At 53.8% G+C, this 26,994-nt stretch overlaps 1 protein-coding gene across 2 annotated transcripts in view; it reads left to right on the top strand.

Moving 5' to 3' along the window:
- The first annotated feature begins 2,930 nt into the window (after positions 1–2,930).
- Positions 2,931–26,994, top strand: part of BCL11B (BCL11 transcription factor B) — a 99,267-nt gene continuing 75,203 nt past the window's right edge. Inside the window, exons 1-2 of one of the 2 annotated variants that reach the window (XM_069559971.1) lie at positions 2,931–3,941; positions 17,324–17,692. In XM_069559971.1, the coding sequence (XP_069416072.1) occupies positions 3,884–3,941; positions 17,324–17,692 (427 nt within the window). In that variant the 5' untranslated portion in view covers positions 2,931–3,883. The remainder of the gene's footprint in view (positions 3,942–17,323; positions 17,693–26,994) is intronic. The other variant, XM_069559972.1, reaches the window with a different exon arrangement.

The raw sequence follows: 26,994 nt of genomic DNA, 5'->3' as shown, positions 1-26,994 counted from the left end.
TCCGCCACCCGCCTCCCGCTTCGTCTGCCTGTTGTCTGGGCATCAAGCGAGTGGGGAAACATTAGCGCGGGCCAGCTGCCGAAGCCGGGAGGGGTCGAGGGAGAGGTCAAGGTCGGCGGAGAGGCGGCTATTGATCCGGCTTGGAACGCGAGACAGGGAGCCCAGCAAGACTAAAGGGGGAGCTGTGAGACCAGACATTAACAGCTTTCAGCGCTAATGATGCCCGTGCCAGACGGGCAGAGGGAAAAAAAGGAGACTGGAGCGGCAGCTGGGATCGCTCGCTGCCTGCGCCCGGCCGCCTCTCCCGAGAGGAGGAGGAGGAGGAGGAAGGCGAAGCGGCCAGCGCAGGGCCGGGCAGGGGCAGGGCAGCCTCTCCCCGGCCGCCGCGAGGTGGAGCGCGCCGGCGGGCGGCGGCGTGTCCAGCCCTGCGCCGGCCCGCCCGCGCGTCCTTCTTCCCGCCGTCGGGGCAGCGCGGGGCCAATGAGGAAGTGCTCCCCGGGTCAGTCGCGGCCCGCGCCGCCCCTCGCCCGCTACTTCCTGCTGGGGGTGGGGCGGGGTGCCCCCTCCCCAGACGCCGCCGCCCGACTGCGCGCGACTTAGCAGCTGCCGCTGCGCCCCCTCCCCACTCCCGACCCCGGGCGCCTCGTGCAGTCTACAGTCGGGGGGGGGGGTGCTTTCTTGGAGGGGGGTTACCCAGTCCCACCCCGACTGCCCGCAGACCCGAGTCCCCATCCTTGCAATCAACCCCGGGAGGGCGAGGGTCGGCCTGCTGGGATTTCGGGCGCCTGAGCGCAGGCGGCGGGGAACCGTAGGCAATTTGAGTCCAGACCTGCCTCCTTGCGCTGTGTGACCTTGGGCCACACGCTAACCCTCTCTGGACTTCACACCGCCAGTTCTCAGCTTAAAAAAAAAAAAAAAACAAACCAAACTCTCCCAAGTTTAAGAATGTGGGCGAGTTGGGATGGCCGGTGTATGGTATTCTTGAGAAGTTTATTAAAGGTGCGTGTCGGCATTTTTTTTTTTTCTTTCTTACTTAGGCCACTTTCCTGGAAAGATTTTCGTGGCGGGGCTGGATGGGAGGAGAGGGAGGTGCTTCCAGACTTTGGACCACGTGGAGGTGGGGTGTCGGTGGTGGGTGGTGGGCATGCAGTCCCGGGTGGGGAGGTCATGCGGACTGGCTCTTCGCTCGCCCCCTTTCACCCCCTCCGCCCAGTCTCTACCAGCTCGTCCCCCGACCCTGAAGCCCGGTCCGCAAAACTGCCTGCTAGAACATATTTTATTGTTATTTTTTAGTGGGGGGTGGCTTGGGCAGGGAGCTCTTTCTGTCCTCGCTAATGGGCGCTTCGCTCCGGTAAGTTGTCGGTGCCGTCGCCCCACCCAAGACCTTGGGGGGGAACAACGCCCCCCCCTCCGCCCCCGCCCCCGCCCCGTACCCCTCCAAGGAAAAGGCCCCGAGGGAGGCGGCGCGCCCGGAGGCGTCACGGCCCAGCCTTGCGCTCCCAGGAGGCCGCCAGAGCCCGGCCTGGGGGGCGGGGTGGGGTGGGTGCAGCTGGGCTCGCGCGAAGCCCAGCCCCGAGCCAGGCCTCGACCCGCCCTGGCCGCCTCCTGCCCCAGACCCGAGAAACCCTGGGAAGGGCGAGGGGGCCGGCCGCGTGGCGCGTCCAGCCCGGAGGTCAAGTCGCGAAACGGTTGAAGTTGGCCGCGGCTGGAGGAGGGACTGGGAGGTTGGAGGGGGGGGTTGTGGATGTCCACGCGGCCCGCGTCCTGGCCTTGTCCCCGGGCCACGGACAGGCCCCCACACCTCCTCTCAGCCTCGCCGGCTGGAGATCAAACGGCTGACAAGGCAGCTGTGTCCTTCCTTTCCAGACTGACGGGCAATTTCAAGTCCTGCCCTGGGCGGAGGAGCCCTGGGGGTGGGGGGCGTTACTTCCAGGCTGCAATAATTGTCAAGGGGTGGGAAGGGACTGGGGGACCCGAGGGGGGTCACCCACGCGAGTGTGTCCAAAGATCCGGCCACACCTACTTCTGGGTCGGCAACTATGAGACACTCTCCCACGTGAAGCACCCGTGCCCCTCACCCCCATGCTTCCGAAAAACCTTGGAGTTAGGGGTGGGCTCCGTGTTTGACCCCAAGACTGAATGGGATGAGGTGCAGGGAGCGCAAAGATTTCGGGTGGACATGCCTTCCGGAATGGGACTCAGACAAGGTCTCACGTTTCCCTGCCCCTCAATGTGCCCCGAATTCTCTCCTCTTAGTATCTTTTATCTTCTCCCTTTGGCTCTCCCAGTTTGAAATATTAGGATTGATATGGAGACACTTTTTGGAAGTTTAACCCCGACCCCTCAATAAAAGTGAAAACAACCAAACTACTTTCCTAGGGAGACGGAGTAATTGACCATGTGGTCCTAGTCCTCGTGTCGACCCCAACACTCTTTCATAGCCATCCCCCATCCCCCAAGAGCTTTCCAGTGAGTGGGTGGGGACTTGCGTTGCTTCAACTTACTTCCACGCACACCGCACTCCGCCCCCCTTCTCTGGGGGTCCAGCTCCCTAGAGGGGAGGAGGGATGGAGAGGATTTTCTTTTATTTAAAAATATCTTGCCCACGGCCCTCCCTCTCTCCCCCCATTTTGCGCTGCCAGTGCACCGGGAGGAGACGAGCGCACACACAAAAAAACGCCGCACGTGTGGCCGGCCTGAACTGCGGGTGTGCGCACGGGCGAGTGTGTGTGTGTGTGTGTGCGCGCGCGCGCGCGAGTGTGTCTCTGTGTGTGTGTGCTTTCTTGTTCTCTTACAGGGTACAATGTTAAAAAGCCACCGCTAGTCGCCCCCAGTGCTCCGACTCTCTGGGTCTTTTTGTCTCTAGTGCAGATTAAACGTCACGTCCGCACTTGAACTTGAATTTTATCCCATTGTACAGAGGCAGCCCCAGCCATAGAGAGACCGAGAGCTCCCAGAGAACCCGGACTCCGCCATCTTCACGTTGCAATCTATAGCTCCCAGTCCGCGCCCGCACCGACCCAGGCGCACTGGGTGAGCCGCCCCGCAGCCCAGCTCCCCCCGGGCCAGCGGCTCCAGGGGAGCGCTGGGGAGCGCTCGCGGGGACCCGGCAGCCTCTCCGGCCGGCGCCAGCCTGCCAGGTGAACTGGGAAGGAGCCGCTCCTGGAGTCCCCCCAGAGCCTCGGAAGGGTCAGTCTCCGAGAAAAAAACAGGCAGCCCGCAGAAAACCCAGAAACCACCGAACCGGGGCAGTTTTACATTGCTTTGGGTTTTTTGAGGGGGCGGGGTGAGGGGGTACGAGACAAGTCCTCAAGTTTTCTTGGCTTTTTTTCTTTTCTTTTTCTTCTTTTATTTTTTATTTGTTTGCATTTTTCCCCCCTCCCCCCCCCTTCCTGGTAGAAGTGCGCTTTACACCTACCAGACCCTCAAAGTGTCAGGAGCCGGTGCAAAATCCGGTTTAAGTTCGAGACATTTGGAAGTCCAGGAGGCCAAGCAGTTTGAAGAAGTGTATGCAATTTTTTTTTCCTTGAAAAGAATATATTTTTGAAGAAGCAAGCCAGTCCGCGGCAAGCAGCAGCAGATTTTTTTTCCTTTCTCCTATTTTAGATCGAGAGGTTTTGCTTTTTCTTTTTCCTTCTCTTTTTCTTTTTGCAAATAAAAGAAAAAACAGCATAGAAGAAAGCGCAAAATAAAGAAGAAGAAGAGGAGGAAGAGAGGGCAAGAGAGGAAGGAAAAAAAAAAAAAACCAAAACACCAACCCGGGCAGAGGAGGAGGTGCGGCGGCGGCAGCGGCGCGGCGGCAGCGGCGGCGGCTCGGACCCCCTCCCCCGGCTCCCCCCATCGGTCCAGCTCTCCGGGCGATGTCAGAATAGATGCCGGGGCAATGTCCCGCCGCAAACAGGGCAACCCGCAGCACTTGTCCCAGAGGGAGATCATCACCCGTAAGTGTCTGCGGCGTGCGCGCGAGGGGCCGGAGCGTGGGGCTCCGGGCGCCCAGGGCTGGGGACACCGAGCCGGGCGCAGCCGGGCCGGGTGCCCGGGCGGCCCGCGGGCTCGCACAGGGGCAGCGGCGTCGGCCCAGAGCCTGGTTGGGGGGCGGGAGGGCCTTAGGAAAGTTTCTTTGCAGCCCGGGGAATCCGGGCGCTGCGCAGTCCGATGCGCCCGGGGCTTGGGGGCCTGCGGAGCGGGCTCCGGGGCCGGGGAGGGGGCGCGCAGGCTGGAGGAGGTGTGTGTGTGTGCGCGCGGAGCCCGGCTGGACGCTCGCCCCTCCGAGCGGCGTGTGTGGCGGCGGCGGCGCTGGTGGCGGGGTTTGGAGAGGAGGGGGGAGGGGGTTGGGGGAGCGGAGGGGGAGGGGGGAGCCGGGAAGTGGGGAAAAGTTGGCGAGCGCGTGGGTCCGCGCTGACGGCGCCGGCGGAGGGGAGCGGGGTGCGCTCGGGCCTGGGGGAGACGCAGGGCGAAGGGTGGCCGCTGGCTCCGAGTTCCCCCAGTCGCGGCACCCGGCCGGGCAGGGCGCCGGCCACGCCGGTCCTCGGATTCCGCTGCCGCCTTTCTCTCCCCTCCTCGTGCTATTTGCAAAAGAATCCAGCTGCGCGGCTGTTTGCTGGGCTCCTGCACCCCCACCCCCATTTCCCCACCTCCGTCTGTCTCCTGGGATGTTCTTGTCTTCTTCCCCCCCCACTCCAAAAAAAAGGTGGGGGACATCGGGGGCTGGTGAAAAATCCCCGCCACGAGGGGGCTGGGGGGAAAGGGTTGTCAGCTCGGAGTGGGAAGAGAGGGACGTGCTTGTAAAATAGTGGAAAAAAAAATAAAAGAAAGAAAAGAGGAAAAAAAGGGAAAGAGACCTATCCATCTCTTACCCATCTGCCTATCTCAGATCTTTCATCTTCCCCTGTCTAAATAAACAAGGCAGGTCGCAGTGGAAATCCACCGGCTGAAATCATGTGGGTTTCAAGCAAGTGGCGGGGAAGGCAAAGTCAGTCAAGGGGGCAGAGACGCAGCCGCTTCCAGCGTCCCGGTCGGGTTTATTTAGCGAAGGGAAGAAGCGTGCGGGAGCGGGCCAGGTACGGGGTTGGCAGGGGAGCTCGCCCGGGTGCCTGCACACTTGCACCGGGAAGGTCTGCTCGCCGCGCTCCCTGCCCGCCGCAGCCCGCGGGGCCGCTGCTCCGCCGCGCGCAAACCTTTCCCCGCGGTCCTTTCTCTCGCGGTGCCAGAGTCGCCGTTGCTTTTTTTTTTTTTTTTTAATTTTTCTTTTAAATTGCAATAGAAATAAAACATCCTCTGGGTGCCATCGAAACCGCGGGCAGGTTGTGTTCCTTGCCATCCTCGGATCACCTTGTCAGGCTGGGGCCCGGCTGCCGGCGCGGAGCTGGAGAGGGCTGTGCGCCCATCCGTCGCCGAGGACTGGCTGCGGGGCGGCCAAGAGCCGAATATTTATGTTATATTTTAAAAAATTTAAATAAATAAATAAATATATAAAGGGGTTCTCCCCTCCCCGGAAAACCCAGCATAGGAGCCATCTGCTCGGAGCCTCCGCTGCTGCCATCTCTCCTTTGTTACAGCACATACATTAGTAAGAATTTGTGGATTTATGATTATTTTTTGGGGAGGGGAATAGATATGAAAGTGGGCTTGCCTTGGGAGAGGGACGCCTTTCTAGAGGGAGGGAAGAGGGCTTCTCTTATATTTTTCACCATTGTAACATCAAAGAAGACTTGCTGGTTGCATTTAAAACAAAATGTTTTGCAACCAGATTTTAGCCTGGTTTGATCAAGGTCCTTTTCACCCGTTGACATTTAGTCCTTTATCGAGCCTTTAGCAATCTCTTATTCTACACCCCCACTCCCCCCTTTAGATGGTGGAGCGGCTGTTAGAATGTCTGTAGTTGCAGACACCTAATTTCTCCAGGAGGCAATTTGCCCCACAGAGCCTCTGTATAATTGCAAGGGTTGTTTTTGAGGAGGGGGACGTTGGGGGGGGGTGCTCCGGTAAGGGGGAGTTATGGGGGGTGCATTGCCAAGCTGGCAGCAGCGAAGAAGCCAGGAGTGTTTGCACTTGTGTGTAAAGGGGGAAAGAAGCAGGTAGGTTCGCTTTGCTTTTGCTCTCTCCCCTTCTGGCATTCCTGGGACCTCGGGAACAAGCCCTGGCCGGGAGCACTGGTGGCGGCTGGGTGGCATGGGGGGGCCAGGGGTGCCTGGTGTGACATCCTTCCCTCCTTCGTTGGTTCCATGGCTGTCTCAGCCTTGCTCAGAGCAGTGCTGGGGAAAGCCCGGCTGACCCTGGAGCAGTGGCTGGGAAGGAGAAATGGGGAGAAGGAGACCAGGGGGTGGGGGGCAAAGGATATCCTGCCTGCTTTTCAGGGGCCCATGGAGCCCAGGGCATGTGCAGGGGTTTAAGAAGGGAGAGTGGTCCAACCAGTTCTCAGACAAGGCTATTTATTATCCCCAAAGCAGCTGGCTTTTCTGTCTGTCCTGTGTCACCCAGGAGGTGGGAATGCAGGCAGGGGAAAAGGCAAGAATGGGATGCAGTTTAGGCTTAAGGCCTGTACAAGTGTGTCTCCTCAACGATGCAGGAGTCGTGGGTCTCAGGTGCTCTGGAGCCGTGGCCAGCCAAATGGGTGCTGTCACAGCCCTGATTGGGGACCCACGTTTTAGCTTTTAAATGTGAAAAGAAACCACCTAAAGCGTGGTACATCTTCAGTTGGGTGGCAGCCCGCTGGCTTCAGGTTCTTTCGAGATGATGCAACTTGGGATAACGGATGGTCTGAGACACAGAGACCGCACAAACGGCATCGATAATCCTGGGGGTGGGGGGCTGGCAAGGCGGAGAAGGACTCCATAATGAGCTAGTTACATTTACAGACAGGTCAGAGAGAAGAGGAGCCCGGGAGGAGAGTGTGGGAGACAGCTGGGGATGAAGACCTAGGCTTCTGGTTTGTTTCAAAATGTTTGACCCAGATGGATGTGGCTTTTAAAGCCGGAGGACAGACACAGCTATTAATAAAAACAAACACAAAACAACTCAGTGACAATAGTGAAGAGGGGAGGATGAGGGACAGTGGACTGACCAGGCAGAGAGGAAAGGGCCGTGAGCCGGTGGTGCCAGGCAAGGTGAGTGGAGAGGCAGATGAACCCCAGCCTGAGACTTTCCGAAGGAAATAACAAGTCCCGGGTAGATAACTCAACTCCAGTGCAGGTGATTTTATTTTTCAACAACCCCCCCGACAGGTTTCCTTGGAAGATTAGTAATTTTCCTTATGAGTTCACGATTTTGCAGAACAACTAGAGAGACCCAAGATTTGATGCAGAAGTTAGGCTCACCGTGTTAATTCCATGGTTGCCTTTTAAATTAGGTTTTGCTGTAGCTGTATGTTTTGAAGGCCGCTGTGCTTACAATTATCTTAACTCCCCAGGGTAGAGTGTATCTCCAGGTGTCCACGTATGTTTCAAAATTGGGCCTTTGATAAATTTCATCAGATCTAGGCCCCTCTGTTTTTTTGATAATTCTGGGAGGGGGGGGAGTGAAGTTTGTCCCCCTTCTGCACAGAAGGGAACCCCATATCATTAGAAGTGTGACATAAGTCAGCTGCTCTGATTCTAAGGGAGAGTAAAACCGTGTTCATCCAAGGTGTTATGCCCGGCTGATTCTATTCATTTGTAATTCACACCTGAGAGAAGACAGCCATGAGCATATTTTAACAACCGCTAGTATTTTTAAAGGGTAGTCTTTCCCTCCCTGAAAATTATGTACAGTGGCATTTTTTTTTTTTTTTGAGGGTGGGAGGTGCGGGGGCGGGGGTTTGCTCTCTGTCTGTGCTTTGGCCTTGGAGATTTTTGTCTGGCCTTCAAAATATGTCGTAACAGAAAAGCGAGTCATTTCTCAAATGCCGGAGTGAATACAGCTGCTTTGGGGAAGCCAGCCTTAGGAACATGGAGGGAGGCTGAGGTCAGATTGGGTGCGGTGCTTTGGTGGCCACTGTGCAGGGCTAACTGGGTCTTAGGGTTCCAAAGGGCAGGCCAGCTTTGGGTGCACTGGGCAGTAATTAGCCTTCTGTCTCAGGGGAACTGGAAGCAGGCTGAGCAGTTGGGTTCCCACAGACCGGTTTCCCGCTGCATAGCGCACCAGTTTCTAGCTGCTTGTCAGAATCAAGCTCTTGGCGCTTGGCTTTGGGCTCAGAACACGGCTTGCCCTCACCTTCCCTTTTTCCTTTTCATCTCCTTTCTCCGATCTTTTTTGCATTCTCTGTCGCTTGTTGTGATAAAAGACTTTCCAAAATAAACTTTCAGTTGAATAGGCTTTTGGTGGATGGCAAGGCTGCAACGCCCAGCGGTGCCTGGCGCCACTTGGCAGCTAGGGGGAGCTCCGTGCCCGTGTCATGCGCGGAGCCGGCGCCGCGAGGGGCCGGGACCAGGCTTCCATCAGCCGCGAGAGCCGTTTACGTTGCTGCAAAATGTCTTAAGTGTGAAGTTGTAATATTGATTTTCCTGCAGAGAGTCGAGCAGGACAAAATGAGAATATAAGTTTGAGAAATCTATTTTCAAGCTATCGGCATTGATTTACAAGCCTTCACTAGGCAGATGGGGGGACAATTTTTCTTTTTAATTTTTTTTTTGGAAAACAATTGCAGTGCTTAGTTTTTTGAGCGGGTGTGTTTCCTCTAGTTCGTCTGTGGTCTTGACTTTATGAATTCCATTAGGTCGTCGAGGCACACGGGATGGGCTGTGGCGGGGGGTGTCTGGGAAGCGTGAACCTCGTTCTGTCCATTCCTGTGTTGCATGTCACAGACCCCGCGATCTGCCGCTGCCTTGGGGAGTCGTGTCTAAAACAGCTTGATGAATGGAAATCCTTCCAGCTCAGATTTTATAACACTCGGATTCTCAAGTCCATTTATTAGGTAATGTTCCCACTGTACTAAGGGAAAAAGCATCAGTCCCCAAAGAGATAAAATGCCAACTCAAATAACATGTAAAACTTTGTTTGAGAGGAGTATGTGCTTGCGAGACCCAGCTTTGCTAATGCTTTTCACCCCGAACGGTGCCCTTAATGGACGGCCTTTAACGAAATGATTTCTCCCCTAACCGTGTAATTTCGTGCTGGGGGATATGTGGGCTTCTGATCACAGGATTTCTGGATCTATAATGTCTTCTTCTCCAAGTTCAAGAAATCTGCAGACAGCACAGTTAACCCTGAGTCTCCTGTACTGAGTTCAGTCCATGGGCAGAAGAGGTTACGTGGAGACAGGAAAGGAGTGCTTTATTCTAACCTAAAAGAGAAATAAATTAGGTCAGACAAAAGCCTATCGCTGTCATCAGCCGGGGAAAGAGGCTTCACTCTGCAGTACAGAGGGCCAGCAATTTATCTGATGATTTCTCTACTTCATTTAATGTTTGAATCAAGCCTCTTGTAAGCACATTGCGGCAGTGAGCTCATTTGACAACTCAGAGATAAAACGCCACTGTTGTCTTGAACCCTTGGGCTGGGGCCGTGGCCTCTGGCCTGCAGAAAACCGTTAAAAAAAAAAAAAAGTCATTTCAAAAATCCCCAATCCTTTCCCTTGGAACTTGGGGGAGTTTCACAAGCTGTAACTAAATACAGACTACAGGTTCGACAGTGTGTGAAGAAAATAATTACACGAGGAGGAGGGTCAGGATGGGGTTCCTGACCTTTGGGGACCATCTCCTGCATCTCCTATGGCTTAAGGAAGGACCCTCTGGCTGTCTGGTTAGGTCCTACCTTTAGCTAAAACTCTCCAAGGGCTTTGGACTGGGTTTGATGCTGTTGTCACATTTGCAAGGACGGGGGAAAATAAATGCTCTTTGGGAACTGTGGCCACAGTCAAGTTGTTGATGCTGGCCAAGCATCCTTCTCTGAAGGTAGTGTTAGCTTTGGGCCTACTGGCATTTTTTTTTTTTTTTAAGGGAGAGGGCACGGCAGAACATCAGGGATGGATGTCTGTGTCACCCGGCTGCTCTGAGTGTGGCTTTGTCATTTTCCAGCTCTCTGTTTAATCCCACGATGGGGCCTGCGGGCCTGGCAAGGCCCTCTTCCTCATCTCACAACCCTTCCTTCCCAGACAGCCAAACGTCAGTGAGATCTACCCGAGCTGTTGTTCCCCTCCCCAAGAAAAGCCATTTGCTGACCGGCTCCCTTGAGCAGTGGTTTTCCCCAGGCATGTATAAAAAGTGCCGAGAGCAGGCTATTTGGAGGCACATGAAAGCCGAGGGACACACTTCGAGTGTCTTCCGCACGAGCCAGTGAGGGGAGCGAGGGGAGAAGCATCGTTTTTTTACTGGCAAAAGTGACACCAGATCGCGGTTTGATTAATGGTGCTACATTCACAGGGACTCTCGTCCGGCATTTTGACATATGCAAGTCTTTTGTGTAGTTGCTGAAATTCAAGAAATTCATTCTTTATTTCTTTTTTTCCGAGGCAGCTGATAATCTGCTTGGGTGTTGAATTAGCCAGCCCGAGCTCTGCTACGATAATGAAATCCCAGACCACACCGAATTAGGTAACTTCAAAGTGAAAAAAAAAAAAAAATCCTCTGTTTTACACAACTTTTTTATGACCCCCTTCGACTGAACTGCTGAAATACAAATACACTTGAGAATGTTCTAACGAGTTCTATACTAAAACAGCAAGCAAAAATGACTCAGGAAAGTTGAGTGCCAGCGTTATTGTGATGAACGTGAGCCTCAGAAATGGATGCACTGCTGAGAATTAAAAAGCGGGGGGAATCAAGTTTAAATTTCTACCTTGGAAACGAGATGTTGGAAGCAGTTTTCACTCTTGTTGTTTTGCTGTGAGCCTCAGAGCCTCGCCTCCAGTTAAAGGCTCTCAGTTCAGCATCCTGTGTGGACGGTCCTTTTCTTCTGTTTGGCACCTTTGAAAAGGCACAGCATTAAAGAAAACAAATCTCTTCATTGGGCCTCGAAGAATGCTTTTATATGTTTTATTACGAGCTTTGTCGTGTCTGAAAATTTAAGGTGTTTGCAGGTTTATTGAATCTTCTGAATGTGTTTAGAAGGATTTCTGTAGCAAAGCATTTTTCTTTAAAGAACTATCTGATTTCTCAAAACATAGGTCACTCCGTGCTTTGGTATCGTGGGCTTGACTTTGTTCTTAGTCGCCTTGTGGTAGTGAATGGGCTCTGTGAATACACCTGAGCGGTGCTTTCCTTGTTCGTGGGGTCTTTTTCTTCCTTTTGGATGTGTGAGACCCGGCCTCCCGAGCTCAGTTTTGGGGGATCTGGAGAGGCGGGTGCACTGGGGGAGGTGGGGAGTTTGGACCAAGTCTGTCGAGCAAGTTAGGGGAGTTTTCAGGGAGCCGATTTTAACATGCTTAAGTATCCTGAAACCAGGCTGGGGGCATAGAGGACAGTTTGTGTATGTGGAGGGGGGTGTTCTTCCTACCCTCAGAACCCCCTCCCCACACCTTTCCTGAAGAGTGCTGACTGGGTTCTTCCTGTGTCCCAAACATTTCCTTGGATCAGGAGTCCCCACTTCCCTGAAATGCAGGTCAAGCCTGGGTCTTCTGGCGATGGGCCCGGTCAGCCAGACCCCAGGTCATCTTCACGGACAGGGAAATCCACATTACAGATGAGGTTGTGCCCCGGCCTCCTTCTTTCTGTCCCGATGTCAGAAATATGGGAGATTTCACTTTGAGGCGGGTGCTGCGTTTGGCGAGGAGCAGGCAGGGTCTGGTGGGATTGGTGGCGGGCCCCAGCCTGTGCCCTTCCCTCGAGTGTGAATGTGGCACGGGGCCTGGGCCCCCAGCGATGTGACACCTGGAGCCGGCTGGAGTCCTCCTCCTGCTCCTCCCGGGAGGACGAGTGGTCCAGGAAGAGAGAGCCCAGATCTGTGGGACCTGCCTGGGACCAGCCTGGCTGCCCCCTCCCCGGGTCCAGCAGCAGCCCCAAGGCTTTCCTAGAGGCCAGACGGGGCTGGGTCCTAACCCTTCGTGGCCCCTTGAGGACGTTCAAAACACGTGCCTGGCTCGGCTGAGGCTCCTCTCCGACTCCTCTGCTGGCCCCTCGTGATTCCCTCCGAGCGGAGAACTTCATAAACCTCTTGTCGAGCCTTTAGGCGTCCTCTAGTCATAGATTATTTTCTCTGCCAAGAATTGATTCCTTCTCTCTCCCATCTCCACCGCCCCCCGACCCCCGCCCGCAACGACTGTCATTTTCTCTTGGATCCAATAAATTAAACGTTGATGGCGGTTCAGAAAGTGTGCTCCGTCGAGGGGTGCATTTTGGTGGCGTTTAGAGGTCTCGGCCCCTTCCTGGATGTTCACGGGGAGGAGAGTGGCAAATCCTTTCGCAGATTGTTGGTTTGGAGCTGGCTGGTGGAGGCTGTCTTCGTAGGAAGCAGGTGTAACCTGTCCTCCCGGCGGATGCGGCGCTCCAGCGCGTGGATGCTCAGCGTCTCTTGTAAACACGCGTACAAATAGGATGGCTGCGGTGACGTCGGTGGCACAGGATTTTGAGAGCCTGGCACCCCTCCCCCCACCTCCTTCCCCTACCCACCCCACCCCGATCACCGAAACAGTAATTCTCCATGGGTTTCTCCTGGTCTGTGGCTTAGCCATTAAGGGACAAGATTGGGATTTGAATTGATGGAGGGTTAAGGGGATGCAGGCCTGTGTGCTGTGTGTGTGGCAGGGAACATGCTCTGGGCTCTGGGGACAGCAGGAGGCCAGCCCCTTGGTTGGAATTCCCCGAAGGGCAGGTGCAGGGGCAATTGTTAGAGGAGACCCAGGGCGGGCAGGGCCCTTGGAGCCAGCGTGTGATGGGGGTGGGGGTCCCTGGCCAGGTAGGGCCCGCTAAGCCTCTGCAGCTGCTGGGGGGCCTGTGGGCTGCTTGGCCCGGTCGGTGTTAATGATGTCTTTCCATTTCCGTCTTCCGCCCAAATTCCTTCCCGGCCAGCCCGAGGCATGGGGGAACTGGTCTGAGGATCAAGTGTTTCCCCGTCCACTTAACAGGAATGTCCATTAGTATCTGTGAACCCTGATTTCATTGCTTCTAAGTGTATTTATGAGCTGGGAGGAGTCCTCGCCTTGTAAATGAAATGTGGTTTTGTTGTAAAAGAAAATGACAACAAACATGTAACTGTGTGTGTGTGTAAATATATGTTTGTCCATGTGCTTTAGGATGTCACGTTTCAGAACCCACCCCAGCCAGGTACCTGCTGTTGGAACAAGTCGTCAGCTGCACTCAGTCATCTTTCCTCCCGTTGAGTCAAATGTCGCAGCGATCCATCAACTTTATTCGGCTCATGAGAGTGAGGGCAACAGGGTTTTCCAGAGCTGCTGACTCTTGGGGGAGCTTTGCGTGAAAGCGGAAATCCTCTCGGAGGAAAGGACCTCATCTTTGCCTTCTTTTTTTTTTTTTTTTTTTTTAAATAAAGGCTGGAGTTTGTGGGACAACGCAGCCGGAGGGGCTGGTTTGTAGGGTCTGGGAGTTTGAAAGGCTGCTTTGTGTATATGTGACTTTTCTCTTTCCTGGTGCTTTCTCATCTCTAGGTGGCAGTTTGGGCGACTCTGCCTGTCAGGCAGGGGCCTGGTCCTCTGAGCCTGTGTGGGGCAGTGGGTCTCCACCCTCGCCCACAGGACTGAGGAAGGAGGGTTTGTGGGGGGCAGGCCCCATTTCGCTGTGCCCTTCTCTGAGCCTGGGCAAGTGGTTCTTTCTCCTTTTATTTCTTCTGTGAGCGATCGGCTTCTAAGAAGGGACACAGGCGCGCGCACACACACACACACACACACACACACGCACCCCCACGCCCAGCTCAGTATCCGCCTGCAGAGGAAATGAAACCACAGCCCGCCTTTGGGGGTGTCTCCGAAGGCCTCAAGCATGAGATTCAGCAAGCTGTCTTGGTCCACCTGCTCTGACCTAAAAGCTTGACAGTTTGGGGGTTCGGGGTGACGTTGCTACTTTCCTGGGAAGCTCCTCCCGCAGCAGCCAGAGCCCAGGGCTCCACGCCCCAAGGGGGTGGGGTGGGGTGGGGTGGGGTGGGCAGAGGAAACCCGGATCCTTGAAGTTGGGCGAACACCCCCTGTCATCTCCAGGAGTTTTACTTTCAGCACTGCACGTGACGGGGGAAGGACATGTTTTTGTTTCATTTCCTCCTGGGCGCCTTTGGAGGAGGCAGAGGGCTGGACCCTGGGTCTGGGGACCTGAGTTCAGAGCTGTCTTCTGGATGGGACTCCAGCGGGGCCTGGCTGCCCAGGCTGGCTGGCTGCAAGAGGGCTGGAGGCAGAACTCAGACCTGCGGCCCAGTCAACGGCTTCGGATACTTTCAGACTCAATTACTGGGGCTCACGAGGCTTGCAGCAGGAGGAAAGTGAAAAGGCAGAGACTGCCAAATAAAGGAAGGAATACCAGATGTTACCAAAACAAAACAAAACAAAAAAAAAAAAAAGGAAAAAGGAAAAGTGTTGGTACAGAGTCCCTTAGCAAAAGATGGCAAGGAGAAGGATGAATACCTATGAACAGGCCTGCGTGAGCTTTGCTCATTTTTAAATTAGCCTGTTTCTTTTGCAAGAGAAAAGAAGTTTGAGATTATGTAGTTTAAAATCCCGCAGCAGAGAGGAACTATTCAGGCTTCTCAAAATTCCCACCGGGGAGAACAGACTGATGGACTCGGCTGAAAAAGTTTAATGAAACGCAAAACCAAGACGGGGGAAGCCAAGATGAAATTAGATGACAGAAAACATCTCCCTGTCCACAGAAAGGATGATCAAGTTGGGGTTCGGATGGATGAAATATTGTCTTTGTTTATTTTTTATCAAATGCCCTTACAGATGCTGCTGAGTGCCAGGTCCGCTCAGAAGGACCAGGTACCTCCACTCTTTCTACCACAGAACTCACCCCTGTTTGATTTGAATTCTCGATTTCATTTTGTCCTTTTTTTTTTTTTTTTGCTTTTTCAGCTTATTTCCTTTGTGCCTCTCTTTCTCTCTCTCTCTTTCTCTCTTTTTTTTAACAAAACAGTATTTTGACATCCTCCTCCCATTTATTAAGAGTTCCTTCTCTGGCAATGGTGCACAATACATCCTTATATTTCTAAAGAACTGTTTTCACAGCCCTTCTCCTTTGGCTCTGAAATTATGTATATGTAATTGGTAATTAAAGGTGCGAGCTTTTCAATATAAACAGTATTGCTCAATGTTAGATCATTAAAGGGAAAAGAGGCACCGAATAATTACCTTTAACATTCTGACAAACCGTGAGCAGGGAACGAGGTACCCCTAGAAACACTGTTCGGCATGAGGGTTGTGATTACATTTTAACCATAGCAAAGCATCTTTTCATAAAATAAATTGGTAAATTAATTATGTAGCATTGTCTTCCAACTCCTTTTTAAGTAAACTCTGGTTTCTTTTTAAAGTGTAATTAATGGTTTCTGGGGCCGCCTTTGTGCACACTGGTTTTTCTTACCTTCTAGGTTCTTTTTTTTTTTTTTGTTAGAGGTATGCAGACAAGAGATTTCGGATTTCTTCATCTGCGAGGTGTTTTTGGGCGGCCGCATCGCCAGTGCATTTCTACATGTAATTCATCGAGGGCTCCGTCTGCTCTTTCTGGAAGCATGGGCGGGATCTCAGATGGTCACTTCCCTTCTCCGCAACACCTGGGCGCCTACCCCTGCGTGCAGAGTTCACGCGTGTTCCATGTCCTGTGCTGTCTGCTGGGTCTTCCACACGGACTCTCGCAGGCCCTGAAGAAGCTTGTGCTCAGAACACACAGAGCCGTGATTTATAATGTAGGATGGAAGATGCCACAGGATTTTTTCCTTAAATTATCTGTTCTTTGGCTCTGGCCCGTCAATAACTTCACTGCCACGGAATGTGTTTTCCTCCAGTCTGTTTCTTCCCTCTGTTCTTCTGTGGTTTTCATCATCCTTTCTTAAATGCCACACAACTTAAACCATACCTGCCTCCTCGGGTTTCAGACCCCCTGGCTGCCCCCTGGCTTCTCGGAAGACCCCACCACTGGCGCTGTCTACATGGCCGTTAACATTTGCTCTTGACAAATTTCACCTCGAGTTTGCTCAGACCCTGAGCGTGGATGCAACTTCACTGTCCTGTTGCCTTATTTATGACCTGTTGGTTGGCTGTGTCTCCCAGGTTTTCCTGAGGGGGTTGCTGCTTTTTGAGGCGTTTATTAGCTTCAAAATATTTGGGTCCCTTGCCCCCTACAAAACAAAAATGAAAGGAGGTAGGTAGATCGGCGGCTAAAGAAATATGAAAACATACAGCCCATTGCAAGTGTGGTTTGTCATCTGCCAAGAAATGCTTTTGGAGTCTGAAGAGTTTTTTTTCTTTCTTTTCTTTTTACTGGGAGTGAAATAAAAACCGACCAACAAAAAGGGACAGTAGGGAGTTGGTGAATGTCGGCAAAATCTACAAAGCGATGGAAGTCTGACCAGAAGCAGAGTGTTTGGCAGGGAAGCTGGCTGCCTCGTTCAGCTGACTAGCCGCGTCTCTTCCCTGTTTTATTTTTTTTTCTTTCCCTTCGATATTTCTTTCTGAACCAATGCTCACTTGTTGCTTTCTGAGCCCGGGTCCTTTCTTTCTCTTGGAAAGACCAGCCCCGGGACGCCCGTCTGGGTTTCTGTTTTCCTGTCTGGTGTGCAGCCAGGTCTCAGGTAGAGGAATGCAAGCAGGGGCGCTCATGAATGGGGAGGACCTGAATGAAAGGTGGGAGGGAAGAGGGGTGTGCGACTCCCGCCAGAGCAGGGAGAAACAGCTCTGGCTCACTGTTCTAAGCCTTGGCTGCCCATCAGAATCACCTGAGAGCCTTAAAAAAAAAAAAAAAAAGACAGCCTGAAGCTTGACTCCCGGTGTCATTGGTCTGGGGTACTGCCTGGGTGCTTGGGGGTTTTCAAAGGTCCCAGGTGGTTCTGAGATGTCGCAGAGTTTTCGAGATGCCTCTCCATCATGCTGCCACCAGGCTGGGGATGGTCTAGCCCCTGGTGGAACCAGGATGTGTGTGGATGTGCAGGTGGTCATGTGTGTGTCCGTATGCTGAACGGAAGGGAAATTGGCAGGAAATAAACTAGAAAGCCGTAAGATCCGCACTGCTTAAGGGGCAACCTCTGGGAGCTGCAAGGGCTGCACCCAGAGCCTCAGTTTGCCCATCTGTGGCACGCAGGATGGCGAACCCCTTACCTCCAGGAGTCTTGGGTGGGGAACGTGGTGAGCCCTTCGCATCCCACAGCGGAGGGGCCTGCCTCTCGGTGGGGAAGGGTTGGAATGAATGATGGGTCTTGTGACTCCTTAAGCCCATCTTGTCTTCTCTGCCCCTCCCCTTGTGCTTTCTCTCTCCAGCAGAGCCTGAGCATGTGGAGGCCGCCATCCTCGAGGAAGACGAGGGTCTGGAGATAGAGGAGCCCGGCAGCCTGGGGCTGATGGTGGGTGGCCCCGACCCTGACCTGCTCACCTGTGGACAGTGTCAGATGAACTTCCCCCTGGGAGACATCCTGGTTTTTATAGAGCACAAGAAGAAGCAGTGTGGCGGCAGCCTGGGGGCCTGCTATGACAAAGGCCTGGACAAGGGCAGCCCTCCGCCCTCCTCGCGCTCTGAGCTCAGGAAAGTGTCTGAGCCGGTGGAGATCGGGATCCAGGTGACCCCCGATGAGGATGACCACCTGCTGTCACCTACGAAAGGCGTCTGCCCCAAACAGGAGAACCTCGCAGGTATGGAACGTTGCCCTCGCCCGGCCGCTGCAGAAGCCACCCCAACGCCTCGGGTCCCAGGCCCGCCCTCGCCCCTCGATGTGCTGGGGGCGGGGGTGGCTCACCCTCTGTCTGAGGGTGGCGGTGCTGGGAGGGCCCGAGGGGCTACCAGGATGGGCTCGCCCTCACCTAGGGGCTACCATTCGGGTGTCTCAGGGGGAGACAGACTTGGGGCTCGGAGAGGCCCAGAGGGCTGAGGGTTGCTTTGCTTTTGGCAATGGACTCTGTGGTGGGGGCCTCATCCACAGCTGGCTGGGAGGGCAGGATGGACCTTGGGAAGGCTAGCTGGCCCTGACTTTGCTGGTGTTCTTGGCTTAGTCTCCGGCTTTGGAGCCCGACCGTATCGAGTTGGAATCTCTTCTTCATATCTTGGACAAAGTCAGTTTCCCCATCTGTGAAACGGAGCGAATGAGACCTATCTGTTGGGGGTTGTTGTGAGGCTTGATGAGATATGGCGTGTGGGCAGGGCCTGCTGGGGGCCCTCGTTTTTCTCATCCACTCTCTGGCTTCGGTTTCCCATCTGTCTAAAGAGGCCCCTTCTGATGTTGCCTGGTGCTAGAAGTGGGCCCAGGGAGGGGCTCGTGGGAACCTGGCTGGAGCCGGTGCTCCTTGAGGGAGGTTGGCCATCACCTCTGGCACGCTCACCTGGTGGGCCACCTGGATGGCTGGCTTTGATCACCTGAAGAAGAGGTGCAGGGGCTGGCGTCCTCGGGCAGGCCTAGGGAGTTGGCCTCAAGTTCTGTTCGGGTCAAGGCCACGGCTTGCCAGGGCCTCCTTCAGGGAACCCGTGCCCCATGCAGCCCAGAGTGGTGGCTTCTGGTTTGTCCTACTGAGCTCAGGGCCCAGGTTGGCCCGGGTTTCCTAGAAGCAGCAGGACGCTATCGGAGCGCGTGCAGGGCTCAGATCCTGCCAGGAGACTTTGGATGAGCTCCTTCGGGGTCCGAGCCTCAGTTTCTCCTGGTGTCACCAGGAGGGACAGTCCTGGCGGGCCGAGTGGGTAGGTTCAAAGAGCAGGAGCTCCGTAAATGCTTTGCCAGTGTGGCTTTCCTCCTGGGGGTACTTTCTGGCACTGCAGCTCGCAAGCAGTTGGCTGGCGGAGAAGATTGTATCCATCTCCACCACGTCTGGGTCATGGAAACCAGCGGAGGTGCTGGGCGGACGGAGGCTTTGGGTGCTACTTGGGGTGGGCAGGTGAACCTGGTGGAACCAGGACATTCTGCTCCCATGGGTGGGACAGATGAGTGTGGCCAGGAGACCCCCCAGCCCCACCCTGCCGTCACCCAGGAGACAGTCAGATGACGCAGCAAGGCCAGCTGCTCTGGGGCAGCCACCGGGCAGCTCTGTGACCCTGAGCCTCCCTTTGCCCATCTGCACAGTGGGGTTAATGAACTCTGTCTCTGGCCTGCAGTGGAGTGCTGAGTCCTGCAGGCATGGGCTGGGCCCTGGGGAGACCCTGTGCAACCAGACTGGCCTGTGGGGCTGGCCTTCTGGCTGGCGTCCTAGCGTGAAATCTCCCACACTCTCAACTTGCCCAGGGCGTTGAGAAAAGTGTCTGACGTGTTCAGGCCAAAGTCCCGTCTGCCCCGGTTTCTCAGAGCGCCAAGCAGGTCTGAGCGATCCCGCCTTCCTTGGGGCCGGAGCCCTGGCGCGAGGAAGGAGTTGGGCCCCTTGTGTCTGTGTTTCTTTCCTTTGTCCGACGCGGAGAGACAGTTTGCACCGGTGGCACAGACACCTGGCATCAGCTCACGCAGACCTTTTGGGAGTGGCTTCTGCCTACGAGAGGGGTCCCATTCATGGTTCAGTGGGAAGGCTTTCTGCTTTTGCCAGGGCCCATCCAAATCCTCATTTCACAGAGAAGGTATTTTCCAATGAGAGGCTGCAGATCGTTGTGGGTAGGTTTGTTTAAGAAAGCGACTAAATATGATTTCATAAAAGGCAAAGTTAATCTCCAAGGCGGCTTTGTCCTCAACCCCCACACCCCCGGCGCCCTCTGCCCCCCTCCCTTTTTCGAGGTTGTAATACTGCAGCGGCCTACAGTATTTTTATTCTGTGTGTGACGAAAGATATTCTTGGCCTTTTCTGTTCAGCAACAGGACAAATGGATTTCTTCATTCTCGAAAAAATATGTAAAATAATCCCTTAGAAGTCTAAGGAGATATGTTTGTTCAAAGCATTTAAAATGTTATTTTAATCAAAGGCACGAGACAGTCTCCGTGCTGTGTCAGCTAAAGGCGACCATTCCGTTTTAACAGCCCATCATGATTTTTCCTTCCCAGGCTCCTTTTTTGCCTTTTCCCCTCCCTACTTTGACACCAACTTTTTCCTTCTTCCTCTTCTTTTTTTTTTTTTAATTTAATAAAAAGGAAAGATTAAAGAATAAAAACTTCAGTAGCTCAAATGTTTAAAGTCATTTAATATGGTGGGAGCATTAATTATTTTAGCTTAATTGAATTCTGAGGACTGCAGTAGTTGCATTTTTGTAGACAAGCCCTGTTTATTATTTCTCTGTGTAGATTAACAGTAAAGGAAACACAGATAACTTTTAGTTATTTATTGTAAAATAAATGTGTCAATTCATGTGTAAAGCAAGCTGCTCAAAGATAATTGAGTCTTTATATTTTAAGAGGGGGACTAGGAATTCCAGGCGCTTCTCTGCCTGGGCTTCCGGAAATCTACCCAGCTGTTGCCCCAGCCCCGGGCACTGCTGGCCTTGCTCAGGCCTTTCCTGTCCCTGCTTCCTGGCCGTGGTGGGAGGGGATGCTCCAGCCTGTCCATGCACCCCTGTCATCCCCGGAGCTGGCCCTGGTCGGTAGCTGGTGTGGGTGGTGCTGATTCCTAGGACTTGGCCTCTGGCTTGGTGGTCTGAGGTGGGGCGCCCACGTGGCTGTGAGGGTCCTGCTTTTCCTGGAGCCCACAATCTGAGTGTGGTCTAGACAGGCAGGTCCCAACTCTCTTCCTACCAGGTGCTTCTAGAGGCTGGGCTCCAGAGATGGGCTGGGCAGGGCTGGCCTGTAAATATGTGGGGGGTCCCTTCCACTGTTAGGGGCTTCCTGAATGGTTCAGTAGTTAAGAATCCGCCTGCCAATACAGGCGATGCAGGAGACATGGGTTCGACCCCTGGATTGGAAGGATCCCTTGTAGGAGGGAGCATGGCAACCCACTCCAGTATTCTTGCCTGGAGAATCCCATGGACAGAGGAGCCTGGTGGGCTGCGGTCCACTGGGTTGCAAAGAAGTTACTGAGCTATGCGTGCACTTCCACTATTAAGGACATCCCCAGGGTGAGAACTGAGCTGGAATTCTGTGAGTCATTACCCCAGAGTGGCACTTGTTCCTTGGGATGGTATTCTGGAGATGGGTATAAAGACATTAGTTAACTGCTTTTTCTTTTTTTTTTTAAATGATAGAGGAGTAGGAGAGTGGAGAGAGGATGTTTCTGAAGCCTTGTCTCCTGGGGCTGCGGTCCCCAGCCTTTCTGGCCTCAGGGACTGATTTCGTGGAAGACAGTTTTTCCACTGACCAGGGTGGGGTGGGGGGTGGTTTGGGGATGATTCAAGCACATTGCATTTCTTGTGCACTTTACTGCTGTTATTGTTACATCAGCTCCACCTCAGATCATCAGGCAGTAGATTCTGGAGGTTGGGGACCCCTGTCCCATTGCCTTCATTCATTCATTCAACTAGAACCTCCTGCCCTTCCCCGACCCTGGACATCCCCACTGGAAAGCGCCCCCGTGGGGCAGGAGCATGGTGGGAGGTGGTCACGTGGGGGCATGGCCAGGGTGTGAGCTGCCCTGCCCTTGATGTGCATGGTCGAGTTCGGGGGTGCTGTGTTTTGATGGTGTGCCGGGGCTGGAGGAGGTCCCTCGAGCTTCTGTCCAAGGCCCCCCTGCAGATGGAGGGCTGGTGCTGGCCAGAGGTAAGGGCTTTGGCTGGAGATCGGACCCAGGGGCAGGCATCTGATACATGTCTACCTGTCTAGGAGTTCTTCCTGTTTCTTACGATCCCTTCCCGCCACATCCTCCCTGCCTCTGAGGAGGGTTCTGATGGAGCTCGGGGACCCATCCATCGAGGGCAGCAGGAACAGTGAACCCTGGGAGGAGAGATGAGCAGGGTCCAGGCTTTGCCAAGAGCGTGAGTCTCTGAGCTCTTCTCTGGGATGGGCGTCTCGAGTAAGGGTGTGGCGGAGTGGGGTTAGGGGTGTCTGGGTTTGCCATCCGCACTGGGGAGCCCAAGTCTGCGCCCACCCTGCTTTCTGCCGGCCACTTGCAGTGTGACGTGCCCTTCTGAGCTGCAGGGTCCTCATCTACCTAACGATAATCGTGATGCTTAGAAAGGACGTGTGCGTGGCGTGCATGCTGCGGATACGAGTGGGCCCCTCCTCCTTCAGAGATGCTCTGCTGTCTCTCTCCGGCTCCATCATCTCCCGGTGTTAGAATGGTGACCACTGGTTTCCCTGGGATCTGGGAGAAATTTCCACTGGGTTCTGAGGCTGCCCGTCAGAAACAACCTCAGGACGACAGTCGCGGGTCCCGTCTGGTGTGTGGCCACTCCTTTCCCGTCTCCGGTCACATTACTGTCATCTGGTCACAACTTGAGGGCAGGTCGCCCAGGAGGAGGGGTCTGGAGGGTTGAAGGAACGAGCTGCTCTGGTGCCGGTAGCCCAGGGTGGGATTTCCGAGCCCACCCAGGCAAGTTGCTTCACTTTTCTAGATCCCGGTTTCCTCGTCTGCACCTGCTTTTTTGGCTTCATGCTCAGAATTCAATGAGATGAGAGTGTTAAGCACCCACCCGGCACAGGGTCTGGGCTCAGATAGACCCCTGAGAAATGGAAGCATCTGGAAAGCTTTGAAAAGAGCGCGGACCCCGCTTGGTGGTGTGAGATGCTTGCCTTTCGGAGTCAGTGTCCTGAAAACTTTTATTGGATGTCTCTCAGCCATTTCCTCCAGATTCCGCCTTAGAATTCCCATTGTATAGCCCCTGATCACAGGTATTTCATTTTTGCGCGTTACCACCCCTTCCACAACCAAATGAAGCTATCAAGGGAGGAATGAGCCATCAGCTGTCAGCCATAGGTTGGCCTTTTCTTTGCTCCTTCCCCCAAACGCCAAGTGTCAGCTTTCTGGAGAAATGCAGGAGACAAGCAGCAGGCGACAGGGGTTGGCAGGCCCCCTGGGCTGGAGGCGGCGGCAGGTCCATGCCGTGATGGCTCCACCTGGTTCCTTTATCAGGAACCGGGAAGGGCTGGAGATGCTCCTGGGGGTGGAGGGCAGGGTTCACGTGGCGGGCAGGGCACACACCAGGGCTTTGGTTTGGGGTCCCAGCCACAAAATGCATTGCAGAAAAGGGCTTCTGCTCAGCCAGGGGATTTACACTGCTTCTCGGAAAACGTTCATTTCAGACTGTAAAAAATAAATAAAATAAGTGTGAGAAAAGGATATTAGCTTGGCCAGTGGCAGAAACTAAATAACTTGCTCGTGCTGGAAACTGGAGATAAACCCCACTTGCAGGTTGTCTTAAAAAAAAAACCCCTGCATTTGATATATTTAGAGTTGTTATTTTCCCTTCAAATTAAGATTAGTTAAATCCATGTGTGTTGTGGCATGGATTATATTTTTTTATTATTAAATCATGACAGCTAATTATTAGTTCTGTCTGCACCAAGGGGTTGTGGACTGTTCTGTCTGAGGGACATGGCCCTAGTTTCTGGCTGGGGTAAGCTGGGCATTGCAGGACTGACCTCAGATCTTGGGCAGGGCTGCTGGGTGGTGGGGCAGAGGGAACCAACCTGGTCACCCACTGAGCTAGGTGCTTTTCTTGGGTTGAAATCTCACCTTGAAACAGATACTATTAACCCCACTCTGAAATAGATGTTTCTAATCCCACTTTGAGTTGGGGCTCAGAGGGGTTAAGGGCTTGCCTGAGGTCGCACAGCAAAGTGGAATCAGACTCAGGGCTGCCTGGCTTCTTCATACAGCACAGAGTATGGAGGCTTTTAGGGAGAGGGATTCTGATTTGCTTGGCTGGTGGAGCTATTGACGGCAGGTACTATCTCCAGACCTCATTCAAGGTGGTCTTTGAAGCCTGTCCCAGGTGTGACCCTTGGAAACACTGCCAGGAAACCTGAGGCCCCCAGAAACCTTGATGCAGTCCCAGGCATGCTCATACAGTTGCCCACACTTTCTGGTGAAGGTTTGGAGAGACAGGTGGCAGAAGAGCAATAACATAAAAGCAATAATTCAGATGCACCAGGGCTAGAACTGGTATTTTGCCGGTGACTTGTTGTAGGACCTTCCACCTCTCCAAATCTCAGTTTCCTGTAAAATGGAGCTAACCTTTCTTATTGGTCAGGCTTGTTCTAAGGTGTGGTTTAAACCATGTATGTGTATACTGGCTTCCCAGGTGGCTCAGTGGTTACAGATCTGCCTGCAGTGCAGGAGACGCGGGTTGGATCCCTGGGTCAGGAAGTTCCCTTGGAGAAGGAAATGGCACCCCACTCCAGTATTCTTGCTTGGAGGATCCCACGGACAGAGGAGCTTGGCAGGCTACAGTCCATGGGTTCGCAAAGAGTCGGACGCGACTGAGAACACACCCATACACACACAGGCACACACACACGCCTGTTACTAGGTCCCTGTGTGTTTGCAACTGTTAAATAGTAATCGCCAGTGGAGTGAGCGGGGTTCCGGCCTGAGCCAGAAGGATCTCTGCCTTTGCCCATCCTCGCCTGTTTAGAGACCTGTCTGAGCTTGTGTACTTGGTTGTTGGCAGGGCTCTGGCCACACCAGGCTGCCCAGCCCTGCAGCTCAAGGCAAGCCGTTTCCTCTCTTGGAGTCTTGGTTTCCTCTCCTGTAAACGGGGATGGGCGGTCTCAGGGAGGCGAGAGACAGCAGGTAACCTTTGTACTCTGTTCACACCATGGCAAAGAGTGTCAGTAAGCTCCGCAACGTGACTGTACCGCTGCGTCGTAGCTGGAAGTTGTATTGAACTAAGATGGAGACGCAAAATACCGGTCAGTGAAAGGGTCAGTTCCTCCCCCTTTTAGGTTAGGGACCTTACGATCTGATTTATATAGGTGGATCCATACTTCCAGCAGGAGTGCAGAAAAGGGGAAGGAAAGTAAAGGAAGAGAGAGAGAAAAAGGCACTGGGCTCTCAAGAGGAGAACCTAACCAACATTCAGCCTCAATTATTATTATTATTAGGGTTTTTATTTGACAGTAAATAGTTAGCAGTTGACTTAAGTTTTTTATTAGCCTTTTGACAGCTCCCCCCCTCCCCTAATTTTCATGGCTGACTAATGCATAACCAGCAGCTCCAGAATCTCTCAGGAGTGGGCTAAGACAGCTCCATAAATAAGGCAGCCTGGCTATCACCCTGTGCCCTTGGATTCCTCTTTCACCGAGGAGACAAAAAGATCTGAGTTTTTCGTATTTGGGTTTTTAATTTAACACGTCTTCATTAGAGCTTACAACGTGCCAGTCACTGTTTGAAGGGCTTTACACATGCTCACTGATGTAATCCTCCCAGCAGCCTCACTGTGCAGAAGAGAAAGCTGGAGCACAGAGACGTGAAGTCACTGGCCCAGCCACACAGCCAGTGAGCAGGGCCCGGATGTGGATTCCGGCTGCCCAGGGCCACACAGCCAGTGAGCGGGGCCCCAGGTGTGGACTCTGGCAGTCGTGTTCTTTCCTGTGGTGAAGCCCGTGCTGCCCGTGGTCATATTTCACCCCTCGTTCCCATCTACCGTCTCCGCCCCACTAGGGCGGTAAATCAGATACTACTTTCATTTTGTAGATGAGGAAACTGAGTCACAGTGAGGGTGGGCGTCTTGCTCAGCCACCCTGTGCTGTGCTGAGTCGGAGGGCAAGGGATGATGCCTGCCTAACCTGCCTGTGTCCTGTGAGTCAGCGGCATGGTTGTATCTAGAAACCAGGCTCCTGACTTTCAGCCAGCAAGTGACTTTCACAGGGTGGCATGGGGGTCCTCACCCGGTCATCTCCTGGGAGCCCAGGCACTCAGGGTTCCTGTGGGTCTTTGTGGCTGGCAGGGCCTCTTCTGCTCCCTGTTTCCCAAGGGTGCAGCTCCGTGAAGGAACCTGGGATGCAGTGTGGGGTGCACCCCACTGCCGTCCTATGCCTGTCTGTGGATTGCTTGTGCCTTCTGCCGTCTGCGCAAAAGCCATCTTACTAGGAGCTGACCCCCAGGGTCAGGATTGGGTTAGCAACAGGCCTGTGGGTTTATTGCATGAAGCCTGGGGAGAGACAGGCCCCTGCATGCCGTGTGACCTTGAGCAGACCCTCCCGTCTCTGGGCCTGCGCTTCCCTAGTGGAAAAGGAGTGACCGGTGGTTTCTAACAGGTGCAAGAGCCTGTGCAGGGTGAGGGGCGGACTCCAACTTCCCACCTAAATCCCCTTCCCTTTTTTTATTTTTTTCTTCTAAAAGAAGCCTAAAAGTTTAATTTTGTTGAATAAAGAAAGTTCATTCCAGGACTTTCCTCATTTGTTACATAGTGGGCTTAGGAAGTAAGTTTTCTTTGAAGATATTGGTGACTGAAAATGATAAGTATTACCTTAAAGGATACACGGGGTCTCTTTCTGCGCTGTGACGATTCTTCTGGGAGGATTTGGTGCTGCCCTCTGACAGTCATCGAGTTTAGACTCTGGGTCCCTCGAGTGACCTGGCCCCTTCTGGGTACTGTCCCTCATCCTGTCGATGGGGGCTGGTGGTGTGGTTGTTAAGAGGACCTCTCCTTCCCCAAGTGTATAAACCTCAGTCCCCACAAAACATGGACCCACCCTGGCCCAGGCACTGCTAGGAGGCAACCAGGGACCTAAGCGGGCAGGAGTGTCAGCTTTGCTGGAATTGAGCCCAGGGAGGCGCTCCAGATGGCGCGGTGGATCAGGACTCGGGGGTGGGGGAGGCCTTTTTGGAGAATGTAATACTTCATCTTGTTTGTTTGTGGCAGCATGCAAGATCCTGGTTGTGGACCAGGGGTCTAACCCACACCCCCTGCGTTGGGAGCACAGAGTCCTAACCGCCAGGGACGTCTCAAGGCTCTGCTTTATTTTATTTTTAAGTGGGTTTCCTTAGGGTCCTCTTCATCTACTGGTTTTGATCTGGAGGCCCCCTCCCCCAGCCCTTAAGGGGAGGGGGCTGTCCCCAGGAAGGAGGAGTCTGTGGGGAGGCTGGGTCATGTGGGAGGAGGAGGCCTGGGGAGGAGAGGTGGGACCTTGTGAATGAGAGACCCCTCTGGGAGAGGGGTT

Source organism: Ovis canadensis, chromosome 18 (genome assembly GCF_042477335.2).
Source record: "Ovis canadensis isolate MfBH-ARS-UI-01 breed Bighorn chromosome 18, ARS-UI_OviCan_v2, whole genome shotgun sequence".
Classification (NCBI taxonomy): Eukaryota; Metazoa; Chordata; class Mammalia; order Artiodactyla; family Bovidae; genus Ovis; species Ovis canadensis.
This window is presented reverse-complemented; position numbering and strand designations above follow the sequence as displayed.